We start from the raw sequence: 12164 nt of genomic DNA, 5'->3' as shown, positions 1-12164 counted from the left end.
GGACTTTCCCGCCTCGACGCCTCCTCGAACAGCGGGGCTGTAATCGCCGGGGCGGAGAGCCAGGCGCAGGCCGGGCCCCGCGTGCGATATGGAGAGCGCGGCGGCGGCCTCGGCCAGCAGCAACAGCCGCCTTCGGAGCCGCCGCGGCTTCGGGCACTAGATCGAGGAAGCTGAGCCCGGAGCTGTCGTCCTTGCCGTCGCCGCTGCCTCCGCACCGGGCGCTGTGATGGAGTAGGGGCCCCCGCAGCCGGTGAGAAGCGTGCCCGCCCCTCGGACCGGGCCGGGTCCCGCTCCAGCCCAGCTCGACCTGAGGAGATACCTCCGCGTCCGGAGATGCAGCTCGAGCGCAGGCCGCCCGCCGAGCCGCGGGGCTAGACTGAACGCCGAGTCGCGGCCCGAGCCCCGAAGCCGCCACGTTCTGCGCCCCGCGGCCGCCTGGGACAAACTCGAACGCTGGTTCCTCTACTTTTTTTTTTTTTTCCTTCTTCATCTGCAAGTCTCAGGGACGGAGGAGGGGCGCCGAGGCCCCATGTGTGGGAGGATTGCTTCAGCCTCGCAAACTTGCACGGATTTTGGTGACTACTTTGGCCAGTGGTTCTGCTCTGATTTCCTCCCAGTTGTTGCAAATTCGCCATTGTTTCCAGGCTGCTCACAAAGTTGGATCCGGAATTTTTTTTCAACCGGGAGCCAACGGTGTCGAAGTGTCTGCAATGAACCCCGTGAATGCTACTGCTCTCTACATTTCCGCGAGCCGCCTAGTGCTCAACTACGACCCCGGAGACCCCAAGGCGTTTACCGAGATTAACAGGCTCTTGCCTTACTTCCGACAGTCCCTCTCGTGCTGTGTTTGCGGTGAGACGCCTTTTATTGTTCCCTTTTTAGGCTTGTTTTTTTTTTTTTTAATACCTTTGGGCAATGGTAACGGGAACGGTTCGAGAACATGGTAGTTTGCATTATTCAGCTTTTGTTATTTGTGCAGTGGTATACAGTCATTAGTTTTGAAACTCCAAAGGACTTTCACCCAGCATTTCAGAAAGAATCCTTCCAAACCGCTTTGTACAGCGGTCTGAACGTTTGAAACTGTTTATTTCATCTTAGGTCAGTTCCTTAGCATTTCTGATGATGGTTTTTTAAAATGACGTGAAATATGCATGTGTCCTGCTGCCTTTTTTTTTAACCTTCGGTACAAGAATTGATTTAATACCTAGCTTAGTTAAATCTGGTTAAAACATGTACATGTGGCGTGTTTGCATTTCCCCAAACTGGTGTTGTGTGTGGGTGCTGGTGTAATGTGACGCGCCCACAGCTAATGAACTCGGTGCGCAACTTTCCCCCAGGTTCTTCCACAAATGCTTTGACAGTTGGACGGTAAACAGTGCGCCAGGGAATACTTGATAGTGTACTAAATACTTTTTAGCTAGTGGGATTTTTACAGGATTACGTTTCTTACTGATTTGGTGGCTTTAATACATTGTGGCCTGGTAGAGGGTTATATTAGGTATTTTTGTTAAAAAAATGTTAGTGTGGCCCTAGCTGGTTTGGTTCAGTGGTTAGAGCGTCGGCCTGTGGACTGAACGGTCCCGGGTTTGGTTCCAGTCAGGGGCGCATGTCCAGGTTGCGGGCTCGATTCCCAGAGCGGGGTGTGCAGGAGGCAGCCGATCAATGATTCTCATCATTGATGTTTCTATCTCTCTCCCCCTCTCCCTTCCTCTCTGAAATCAGTAAAACTATATTAAAAAAATAGTGTGGTGGGGAGGATATTTTCAAGTTATTTTTGAGAGATGGAGATGCTAAGTTGTCTAATAAATCGAAGTTTTTCAAAAGTAATAATTTGGATTAACTGCACGTATAATAACTATTACCCTCCCCCCCTCCCAAAAAAAAGATACGATGAAAACGTTAATATACAAAGGAAAGGGCAGCTGGCCAAAAAAGCAGTAATATACTCCACTTCGTATTCTTATTACGACACAAATTTTGAGGTTTTGTTGATCCACTCACTTGTTTGGTCAGTATTTCAGAAATTTAGGCATTTCAGGCTTTCACGTTGTCTTAAATTAGATAAAGAAGTGTAATTTTGTGATTATTAATTTGAGATTCATCTAGCATTTTCTGCATAGCTCTGGGGGAAGGCACTGAAGGAGTGCAGAAGAGGTGAAGATTGTGTTTTTTTTGTACACCAGGTACTTAATCTCATAAAAATTTAAGTAACTCTGTTAGAAGGTGATTAAGTTCTACTGTGACTGGTTGAATCTTAACAACTTTATAGAGAATCACTTGCCCTGGGCAAATCACTAAACTGCCCTGGGTCTCAATTTTTTAATATAAAAAATGAGTTTTGGGCTAGATTTCAAGTTTCCTTTCAGATTAAATTTTACTAATGTAAGCATTAGAATTTGATTGGTTTCAAGATTCCCTCTTACCCCACTGCGAATTTTTATGGAGTGTTTTTATTTATTTACTTATTTATTTATTTATTTATTTATTTATTTTTAACAGCTTTTGATAGTTTGTGGACTGAGGAAATGGAGCTGCTATATCTTTCTTATCCATAAACCATTCTTGGAGGTTTGGGGAGTGGATTGCTGAGGTAATGATAGTAGGGATGAAGTAGGGGAAAGAGCGGACATAGGGCTGCTAGATAGAACAGCAGTAGAGAGTGATGTTATCCAGGTAACACTTGAAGATCTGATAAGTCTCCTTTTAACTAGGTAGATGGGATTTAACTCTCTAAGGGGGGAAATGGTAGTTTTGAATTGTGTAGGTACTTGGATTTGAAGTTCTTATCAGTAGCTTCAGGTTAGTTGTGGTCTAATTGAACATTTCCCCCTGATTCTAACCTGGATTTAAAAAAAAAATATTGCCATTAAAGATGAAATTATATTTAGAGTCCCCAAGTGTCGTTTTTAAATTTTTTTTAAAACCAGTCTTGGGAACACAAGGGGAAATTTATCTGACAAGAAGAGCGTTGTAAATATGTTTTTTTGTTAAATTTCCCTCCCCCTCCATTCTGTGGAAAAGATTTGTGGATTCTACTTCCTTTTAACTGAGTAGTTGGCATAAAATTTCAGCAATCTGGATGTAGCTTCAGGCCTCCCTCCTTGGTGTCCCTCGAGCCCCCCCCCCCCCCAATGTAGTCTGTGGTTATCAATAGATAGGGGAACAAATCAGTTATTTGAATTCAGATCCAGCATTTAATAAACTTGGTATCAGGTGATACCTTAGACTCTCTTTCTTAGTTGAAAAACATAAACTCATTCAATTCTAGGGCCTGTGCAATTTTCTTTCATGAAGATAAGTAAAAGTAAAGTGTAATTTTGTCTTGCTGCATGCTGTAAATAGGGAGTTTGTTTCAACAGGCCCTCAAACATCTGATGCAGTCCTACCTTTTCAGCCTGTATTCAACTGCTCTCTTACATAATTGCTCTGCTTCAGCCAGGTTGATATTTTTTGCCTTTTCAAACATACATACATGCCTTATGTTTTCCTCTTTTCCCACTAAAAAGTTCTCTTTGTCCTTTGAATCTCTGTAACCCTTTGTTCCAGTCACAGGCACTTAAAACTCGTTCAGTGCAGTTTTTATTTTATTTTAATTTTTTGGTCAGTGCAGTTTTTATAACTAATTCTTCTGATACATTAGGAAAAATAACATGTTTTTGTACATTTTTGTGTTCCTCTTGCCTTATCCTTTCTCTCCTAGCAGTGACTTGCGTGTAGGTGTTTATGAGACACAGGAAGAAAGTGAGAGTAGGTGAGGGAGGGAAAGTAAAAGGCTTACAGACTTTGTAGTTAGGTTCAAATCTTGATTCTTCTGCTTTTGTGTAGACAAGTTACTTTAAGTTTTTGCCTCAACTTCCTTTATCTACAAATGGAGGATGATTATACCTTCTTCAAGTTTGTTTCTCCAAATTTGTTATATATGGGCTTGCTTTTTAGTGGGGAAAAACCTTTTGACCCTATGAGAACAAGTCTAAGGACTTGGTGTCTGGCACATATATGTACTTAATATCCCTTGTGCAGAAGTAGAGAGAGGGAGGAGGAGGTGAGAGAAGAGACTGAACTTTCAGGTCAATTACTGTCAAACTTAGACTATTCTCTGGAACTTCAGGTTTTGTTATTGTTTGAAATGTAAATTAGCTGATTATCACGGTTTTGGTTTTTCAATTGCCTTGTATATTTAAACCTTCTGAAGCTTCAGGTGAATGGGATATTGCTTCATAGAATTACTGTACTTTCTAGGCCACAAAACAGAATTATAGTGACTACTACTTTTTGTGTCAGTTTTTCCCCCTTGCTCTAAATATTGGGACATGCTTTATCATGTAGCAGGAAGTATAATTTCTTTTCTTTTTTTAATGGCATGGAACTTAATAAATTCTGTCCTAGGGATTTAAAGTTTTCCATTAAACTTGCAAGTCCTCAAGTAGTAAGTTTTATATGTAGAATCAAATCCTGTTAGAGTTGGAAGGATGTGTTGAATGGAAAACTTTTACTTTCTGAGACATTTGGAGTCCTGTAAAGTAATCAGGATCAAATCTCTACTCATGAATATTTTCCTGGTGTTTTTATTTTTTTAGAGAGGAAGGGAGGGGGAGAGATAGAGAGAAACATCAATGTGAGAGAGTTAACATGGATCGGTTGCCTCCTGTATGTTCCTGACTTGGGATGGAACTCACAAGGTATGTGCCCTGACCGGGAATTGAACTTGGGACCTTCTGGTGCATGAGACAATGCTCCAACCAACTGAGCCACAGTGGGGCTCCTGGTGTTTTAATTAGAGTCTAAGAACGAAGGGGTTTTACCTTTGGATTTACTTAATATTTTTGGACCTTTTAGACCAGTGGTTCTCAACCTTCCTAATGCCGCGACCCTTTAATACAGTTCTTCATGTTGTGGTGACCCCCAACCATAAAATTATTTTCGTTGCTACTTCATAACTGTAATTTTGCTACTGTTATGAATCATAATGTAAATATCTGATATGCAGGATGTATTTTCATTGTTACAAATTGAACATAATTAAAGCATAGTGATTAATCACAAAAACAATATGTAATTATATATGTGTTTTCCGATAGGGTCGTTCGACCCCCAGGTTGAGAACCGCTGTTCTAGACATTCAATTTCTCATTTACAAGATGGGGAGGGGCTGGAGATTGGTGTTTCCCATTGAAACACATAGGGTGATATAAACTAAACAAGTTTTTGTTTTGAATGTGAAAGGACTTAAAGACAAAAGCCTATCTTTTAGGTAGGTAGGTAGTTGGTTCCCTAAGGGTGAGAGCCTTGCTTGTTTTGTTTACTATAGTAGCCCAGTACCTGATAGTTACTGGTTTAACTTGTTGAATGGATGAAATTATTAAAAAGACAAAGTTTCAAAGTAGGAAGGATATGCTCTCAAATGAAGTATTTGCCTTAAAACCAAATAGATTTAGCTTTCTGAACAACTACCTTCACTTTACTTACTTTTCTCTTTTGCCATTGTATGTACCCCACCCCCCTGGAATTAGTGGAGTAGATGTCTTAAGAATCTCTTCCAGTGTGGAATATTGGAATTCACTTTGGTTTTGACAGAACAAATAATTTATAAATAGTAAGAATCTTCTTAACTGGAATTTGAACATATAGCTTGGAGTGTCTTATTATAAACCGCATTTTTTATTTATTCTTAATATGTTTTTATTAATTTTTAGATAGGAAGGGAGAGAGGGAAAGATAGAAACATCAACTGCCTCCTGCACGCCCCCCACTGGGGATCCAGTCCACATTCTGGGCATGTACCCTGGACCTCATGGTTCATAGGATGATGCTCAATCCACTGAGCCGCACCATCCGGGCAAATTACACACCCAACTCTAACAGGATTTGATTCTACAGATCAAATTTATTATATTATTTGAGGTCTTACAAGTTTACACATTTAAATTAAAAGGCCATTTGAATAATTGTATGTGTTATATTAATATTTTATATTTTTGTCAAGCCTGGATTTATATTTTTCTAACCTGGATTTTAAAAAATTTTGTCATTAAAAGTTCATTTGATACTTAAGATTTTATTTTTCTTCTACTTAAAATCACTATAGTTAAAATTTTTTATTGCTAGTAAACACATAATATAAAATTTGGTATCTTTTTTTTGTTGTTGTTAATCCATTGATTTTTAGAGAGCGGAAGGGAGGGGGAGAGACTGAGAGACTTTGGTTGTCTCCCGGAGGTACCTTGAGATTGAACTTGCAACATAGGTACCTGCCCTTGACCGGAATCAAGCCTGAGACCCTTCGAGACCCTTAAGTCCACAGGCTGATGCTCTATCCAGTGAGCCAAACCAGCTAGGGCTAAATTTGCCATCTTAATTATTATTTTTTTAAACCTAAATCTCCGATGGTTAAGTGAACACATGAAATTTTTTAAAATTTATTTTTTGTTTTTACTTATTTTTTAAAATTGATTTCAGGGAGGGGATGAGAGGAGAGTCATTGAGTCATTGATCAGCTGCCTCCTACACTCGCCCTACTGGGGATTGATCCAGCAACCCGGGCATTTGCCTTGACTGGGAATGGGTCGACCTTTAACCACTGAGTCATACTGACCAGGCTGTATTTTCTATTTTAAAAAAAGTTTATTTAAAATATATTTTTATTGATTTCAGAGAGGGAGAGAGAGAGAGAAACATCAATGATGAGAGAGAATCATTGATCGACTGCCTCCTGCACACTCCACTCTGGGGATCTAGCCTGCAACCAGGACATATGCCCTGACCAGGAATTGAACTGTGACCTCCTGGTTCATAGGTTGATGCTCAACCACTGAGCCATGCTTGCCAGGCAAAATATTTTTTTTGATAGTAGCCATTCTAATGAGTGTGAGGTGATACCTCATTGTGATTTTGATTTGCATTTCTATAATGATGAGTGACATTGATCATATGCTTGTTGGTCATTTGTATATCAATCATCTTGAAGAATCACCAACCTTTTTTTTTTTTTTAATTCTCACTGAGGGATATGCTTATTGATTTTAGAGAGAGGGGGAAAAAAGAGAGAGTAAGAAGGGGGAGAGGGGGAGAGGGAGAGGGAGAGAAACAGCGATTGGTCACCTTCTGCACGTGCCCTGACTGGAGATCAAACCTCAAACCTAGGTATGCACCCTGACCGGGAATCGAACCAGCAGCCTCTTGGTAGATGGGATGACACTCCAACCAATTGAGCCACAGAGATTCACCTGGCCAGGGTGAATCACTATTATTTTTTATCTTGAAAATTTATTTCACTTACTACGTTTTTATTAATTCCGTAGAACGATTTATAAATTAACTTTATTGCATATGTAAAAATTTTAGAAATTAGCCATAAATGAATATTTCCCTTCATATAATTTGTTTTTGAATAGCTGTTCTGAACATCGTTTAAGGACATCTGATTAGTGTTAAAGCAGAGTTGGTTTACCAGTTTTTTTGGGGGGAGGGATTTAAGTTCACCTGTTCTCTCTGATATGGGAAGAATTCTTTAGGGAGCATTTATCTAGTGGGCTGGTAAAGAGGAACAGTAGTTAGTAATTTGCCTGGTAGATGCACTTCTTTTATTTCACACATTTATTTAACCATTTGTTTGGTTTCTTTTCCTAAGAAAAATCTTTTTACAGTTCCTCTTTTAGTACTGTAAAAATTCTGAAAAGTTAATAGTTTGAATAATGGTTCAGGGCTGGCTGTATGGGATGTAGAATTAGGCAGAAGAAATTGTTTCAGTTTAAGTGAAATCTAGGAAGTATGGGGCTTGAGTGGGACCAAGAGAAATGGTGAAGTTAGTTGCTCTTTTTCAGTAAGGCTTGATGGAGAGAACAGTTGGCTTGTTGAGGTTGCAGAAAAGTTTATTTCCATGAAGGGGAGAGACCCCTTGCAGTATAGTGGTTACTCAGGGGCCTTTTGTGTGGGGACCTTTAATGCCAGGCTAAGGAATTTGACATTTATTTTGAAGATGTGTTTTTCTTTTCTTTTTTTCAAAGTGTGTTTTAGTTCTGGCTGGGTAGCTCAGTTGGTTAGAGCATTGTCCCAATTTGACAGGGTTGTGGGTTCAGTCCTGGTCAGGGCACATAGAAGAATCAACCAAGAATGCATAAATAAGTGGAACAACAAATTGATGTTTCTCAGTCCTTCTTGCTCTCTCTCTCTCTCCCCCCTTTCCCTCTTTCTCTCTCTCTCTAAAGTTGATAAAGTTTTTAAAAAAGTATCTTCTATAGGTTGCCAAAATTAAATATAATCTAAAGGGCTTGTTAAAATTCAGATTCCCAATTATCAGACTGATTGAATTGGAATTTCTGTGGGTAGTGCCTTGAGTGCCTTGTAACCTTCCCTCCGGTCTTGATATGGGACAGGGGATTTGTAAATCACCGTTGTAAGCATTTGAGAGACAACATTTTAACTAGGAGAGGGATGTACTTTAAATTCTGTTTTAGAAAAGATTGATTTAGGAGTAGAATATGGGATTGATTACTGAATAGTGGTGGCAGTGGTAAGGGAACAACATAGAAAATGCTAAGGGAAATTTTTGTCTTATGGTCATCATAATACTTTAATTCTTTGATGTGTACTCTGTATATACTTTGTCATATTTCACTATAAATAGATTTTAAAAAAATACGTTTGTATTGAGAGGAAGGGAGAAAGAGAGAGAAACATCAATCTGGGCTGCCTCCTGCACTTTTCCCCCACCCGCCTCCTCCACTGGGGATGGAGCCTATAACCTAGGCATGTGCCCTGACCAGGAATTGAACCAGCGACCTCTGGGTGCACGGAATGATGCTCAACCAACGAGCCACACTGGCCAGGGCCTCACTATGAATAGGTTAAATGAGACATTTCCTATTCTAAAATTTATAAACATGTCTAGCACAGTGCTTTCACATAGCATATACTTGATAAAATGTTTTGAATTATATTTAAGAACTGACAAAACCTGGCAGTTTAATACAGATGCATGGGAAAAATTGCAGGAGTCAAAAGTTCATATCAGAAATGAAGTTTGGAAGGACATGAAGAATTTAGGTAGGCTAGTTTGTAATGATATAGGGACAGCCCAATTAAAATATTCTTCAAGGGTTTAGCAATTTGGTGTAGATTTTGGGAGAGGTTGCAGTTAAGATAGAAATTAGAGCAGTTCAGGTGTGGGCCTAAGGAGAATGAAGAGAAGGATGAGACAGTGTCGAATAATGTGATGGTGATTGGTGTTTAGGGGTGAGGAAATATTGGAAATATAATTAGGAAAGGATAAAAAATAATATAAAAATTTTTATTTTATGCCCTTCCCTGGAAACTTTGATTTTAAAATAATTTTATATACTATTTGATACAGTATAACAACGTATCTTCTGAGTCTTGGGGTTGTGGTTATCAGTCCCTCAAGTTAATTTGAACATCCAGGTCTCCTTTCTTTGCATTCCTTGTTTTCATATGAGCACTCATATCATATTGATAACATCCATAGCACGCCATCATTCGTTGGTTAATGCCTTATTGTATTGGCTTCTCTCAGTTGACATATCCCTCAGAGTCCACTTAGCTACTTTTATGTATGATTCATTTAAATTTGTTTTTTCGAGTTCTGATGTACTTTCTAAATTTTATCTCTTATTTTAAAAAGTGGTATTTCAAAGTTCTTATTCTAACTTTTCTTACATTTTTCTTTGTGTCCAGGAGTCACTTTTGTCTTGTCCATTTAATTTCAAACTCTTACTCTTGTTTTTTTTCTTTTAAAGATTATTATTATTTTTGTTCCCTTGTCAGGAGTAGACTTTCTTTTTATTTTTTTTAATTTTTTTTTAAAATATATTTTATTGATTTTCCACAGAGAGGAAGGGAGAGAGATAGAGAGCTAGAAACATTGATGAGAGAGAGACATCAATCAGCTGCCTCCTGCACATCTCCCACTGGAGATGTGCCCGCAACCCAGGTACATGCCCTTGACCGGAATCGAACCCGGGACCTTTCAGTCTGCAGGCCGACGCTCTATCCACTGAGCCAAACCGGTTTTGGCAGGAGTAGACTTTCACCTTAATTACTGTATATCTGGCTATTTTCTTGTTCCAACTCGTCCATAATAATTTAGCAGAATTTTCATTCATTACCCTTTTACTCCAGAGATCTTGAATCTTTGCAGAGTTGGAATATCTGTTTTTTTTTCAAGCTGTTTTAATCTAGTTTTACACCCAGTGTATTTTGTGTGTGCTGATTTTAGTTGTCTTATCAGTTAACATTTGTCTATTTTCTTTGTTATAACCTACAGAAAATGTGCACTTAAGATGTTGCCTGGTCTATACCTTGGAAATGAGTATGTTTTCTGGAAAGGTTGAATGGTTTTAAAATTCTTTATGTAATATTTATACTTAATCTTAGCCAAAAGGCTGAGAAGCGATTCTTTATATAGTATTTAAAGGCATATCTAAAGTGGGGGTGTGAGTTCAGAGTGTAACAACCTAAGGACTTTCAGCCCCCTACCAATCCTTCTAAATGTTTTTCCCTTGACGTTCAAATCTCTGCCTAAGGTTCTGATATCTAGGACTCTGGCAATATGTAATACAGGAATCTAGGATTAGAAAGCAACATTCCAATTCAGGTATTCTTGTGATGCATTTCTGAATCCTCTCTACAGTTAATCATTTGGTTGTCCAGCCTGTGACTGAACATATTCAGGATATGACGTAGGATATAACTATGTCATATTTACCAGAAGCTGTGGGCTGACTCAGGGATCTCTATATGGTGTCACTGAGCTAACCAGCTCAGTTTTTACATAGGTCTTACAAGGAAGATATTTACTGGGTTATTTTTCATGATGAGAATTTATAAAGCCTTAGGCAGAAAGGATCATATATCGTACAGCTATTTCTTCACATCAAAGAATCCTTTCTATAATATTAAAAGTTCATCCAAGCCTTTTCTGAATACTTCTGGGTTAGGGAGCTAAATTCTACTCTGCAGAATAGCCATATCATTGTTTGATAACTTTTTTTTTTTCTTTAGAAAAGTTGGTTTCTTTAGAAAGTTCTTCCAATTTACCCAAGTCTCCGTCTCTATAATTGTCTCCTCCTCATTTTTTTTTTTTTAGTCCTCTGGAACAATTGAAAAAAGCCTTTGATAAAATTTTACCTTTTCAACTATTGGAAGACAGTTTTCATATCTTCTCTGAGAAGGTAGACATCACTAAGTATCTGTCCTGGAAGCACCCTGAATTCAATTTCTTTTAAAAGTGTGGACCTTTGTGTTCATGTCCAGAGTGTTTTAGATGTGGCCAGATGGTATTGTCTGCCTTGATAATTTGAACAAATTTATCTTAGTTTCATTTTATTGGACTAAAGCAGAGATTTGGTTGTGAATTAGGCCCCCAGGCTCTTTGTTGTTGTTAATCCTTACCCGTAGATATTTTCCATTGATTTTTTAGAGAGAGTGGGATGGAGGGGGAGAGACAAAAACATTGATGTGAGGAATCGAACCCTTGACCAGAAGGAGAAATCACAAGTCTGCAGGCTGACTGACAATCTATCCACTGAGGCAAACTGGCTAGGGCCCCTAGGCATTTTTTTAGCTTGATAAAAATTTTACTAAATTTGTTGGTCATAGTTTTAAAATCTAGCCTTCATATAAAAATCCAGATTTTAGGCACCCCTAGAAAACTGTAAGGTCTGGCATCAGTGGGTGTACACTCCCTCATGACATGGCATCACTGAGGGTAGTTGAGAGGGGGTTTCTCCCTTTTGGGGGTGGAGGTAAGTAAATCCTCTGCAGTTTGCCCTTGGTTCCCTCCCAGCCTTTGTCACTTAAAAAAAAAGAAAAAAAAAGAGGAAGAAAAAAAGAAACTTTACCTGCATGGTCCTCTAGACATTTGAATTCGTAATCCTTAGAGGTAGAGAATTTTGTAAGGTCTCTCGTACTCTTGACATTATTTTGAACCATAAAATTCTACTGTTGGGATCTTGAATTATTTTGTGAACCCTTCTTACCTGGATAAAAATCAGGATTGCTTTACTTGTTTGGCGGTTGTTGGTTTACAATGTTTCTGGTCAATTAAAACATTTTCACAAATTATTTGTTAGTGTTGTTCAAATCTTCTCTACCCTTACTGATTTCCTATTCATTTTGTCTTTGAGAGATGTTGAAATCTCTTAATTATA

General features: G+C 38.9%; 1 protein-coding gene across 1 annotated transcript in view; it reads left to right on the top strand.

Annotated features, from left to right (window-relative positions):
- The first annotated feature begins 6 nt into the window (after nucleotides 1-6).
- Nucleotides 7-12164, top strand: part of MSL2 (MSL complex subunit 2) — a 35378-nt gene continuing 23220 nt past the window's right edge. Inside the window, exon 1 of the mRNA XM_006083726.3 lies at nucleotides 7-852. Coding sequence (XP_006083788.1) covers nucleotides 711-852 — 142 coding nt within the window. The 5' untranslated portion in view covers nucleotides 7-710. The remainder of the gene's footprint in view (nucleotides 853-12164) is intronic.

The sequence above is a fragment of the Myotis lucifugus genome, unplaced genomic scaffold (assembly GCF_000147115.1).
Source record: "Myotis lucifugus unplaced genomic scaffold, Myoluc2.0 scaffold_8, whole genome shotgun sequence".
NCBI classification, from domain to species: domain Eukaryota; kingdom Metazoa; phylum Chordata; class Mammalia; order Chiroptera; family Vespertilionidae; genus Myotis; species Myotis lucifugus.
Note: the sequence above shows the minus strand (reverse complement) of the source record. Positions and strands in the feature narration are given on the sequence as shown.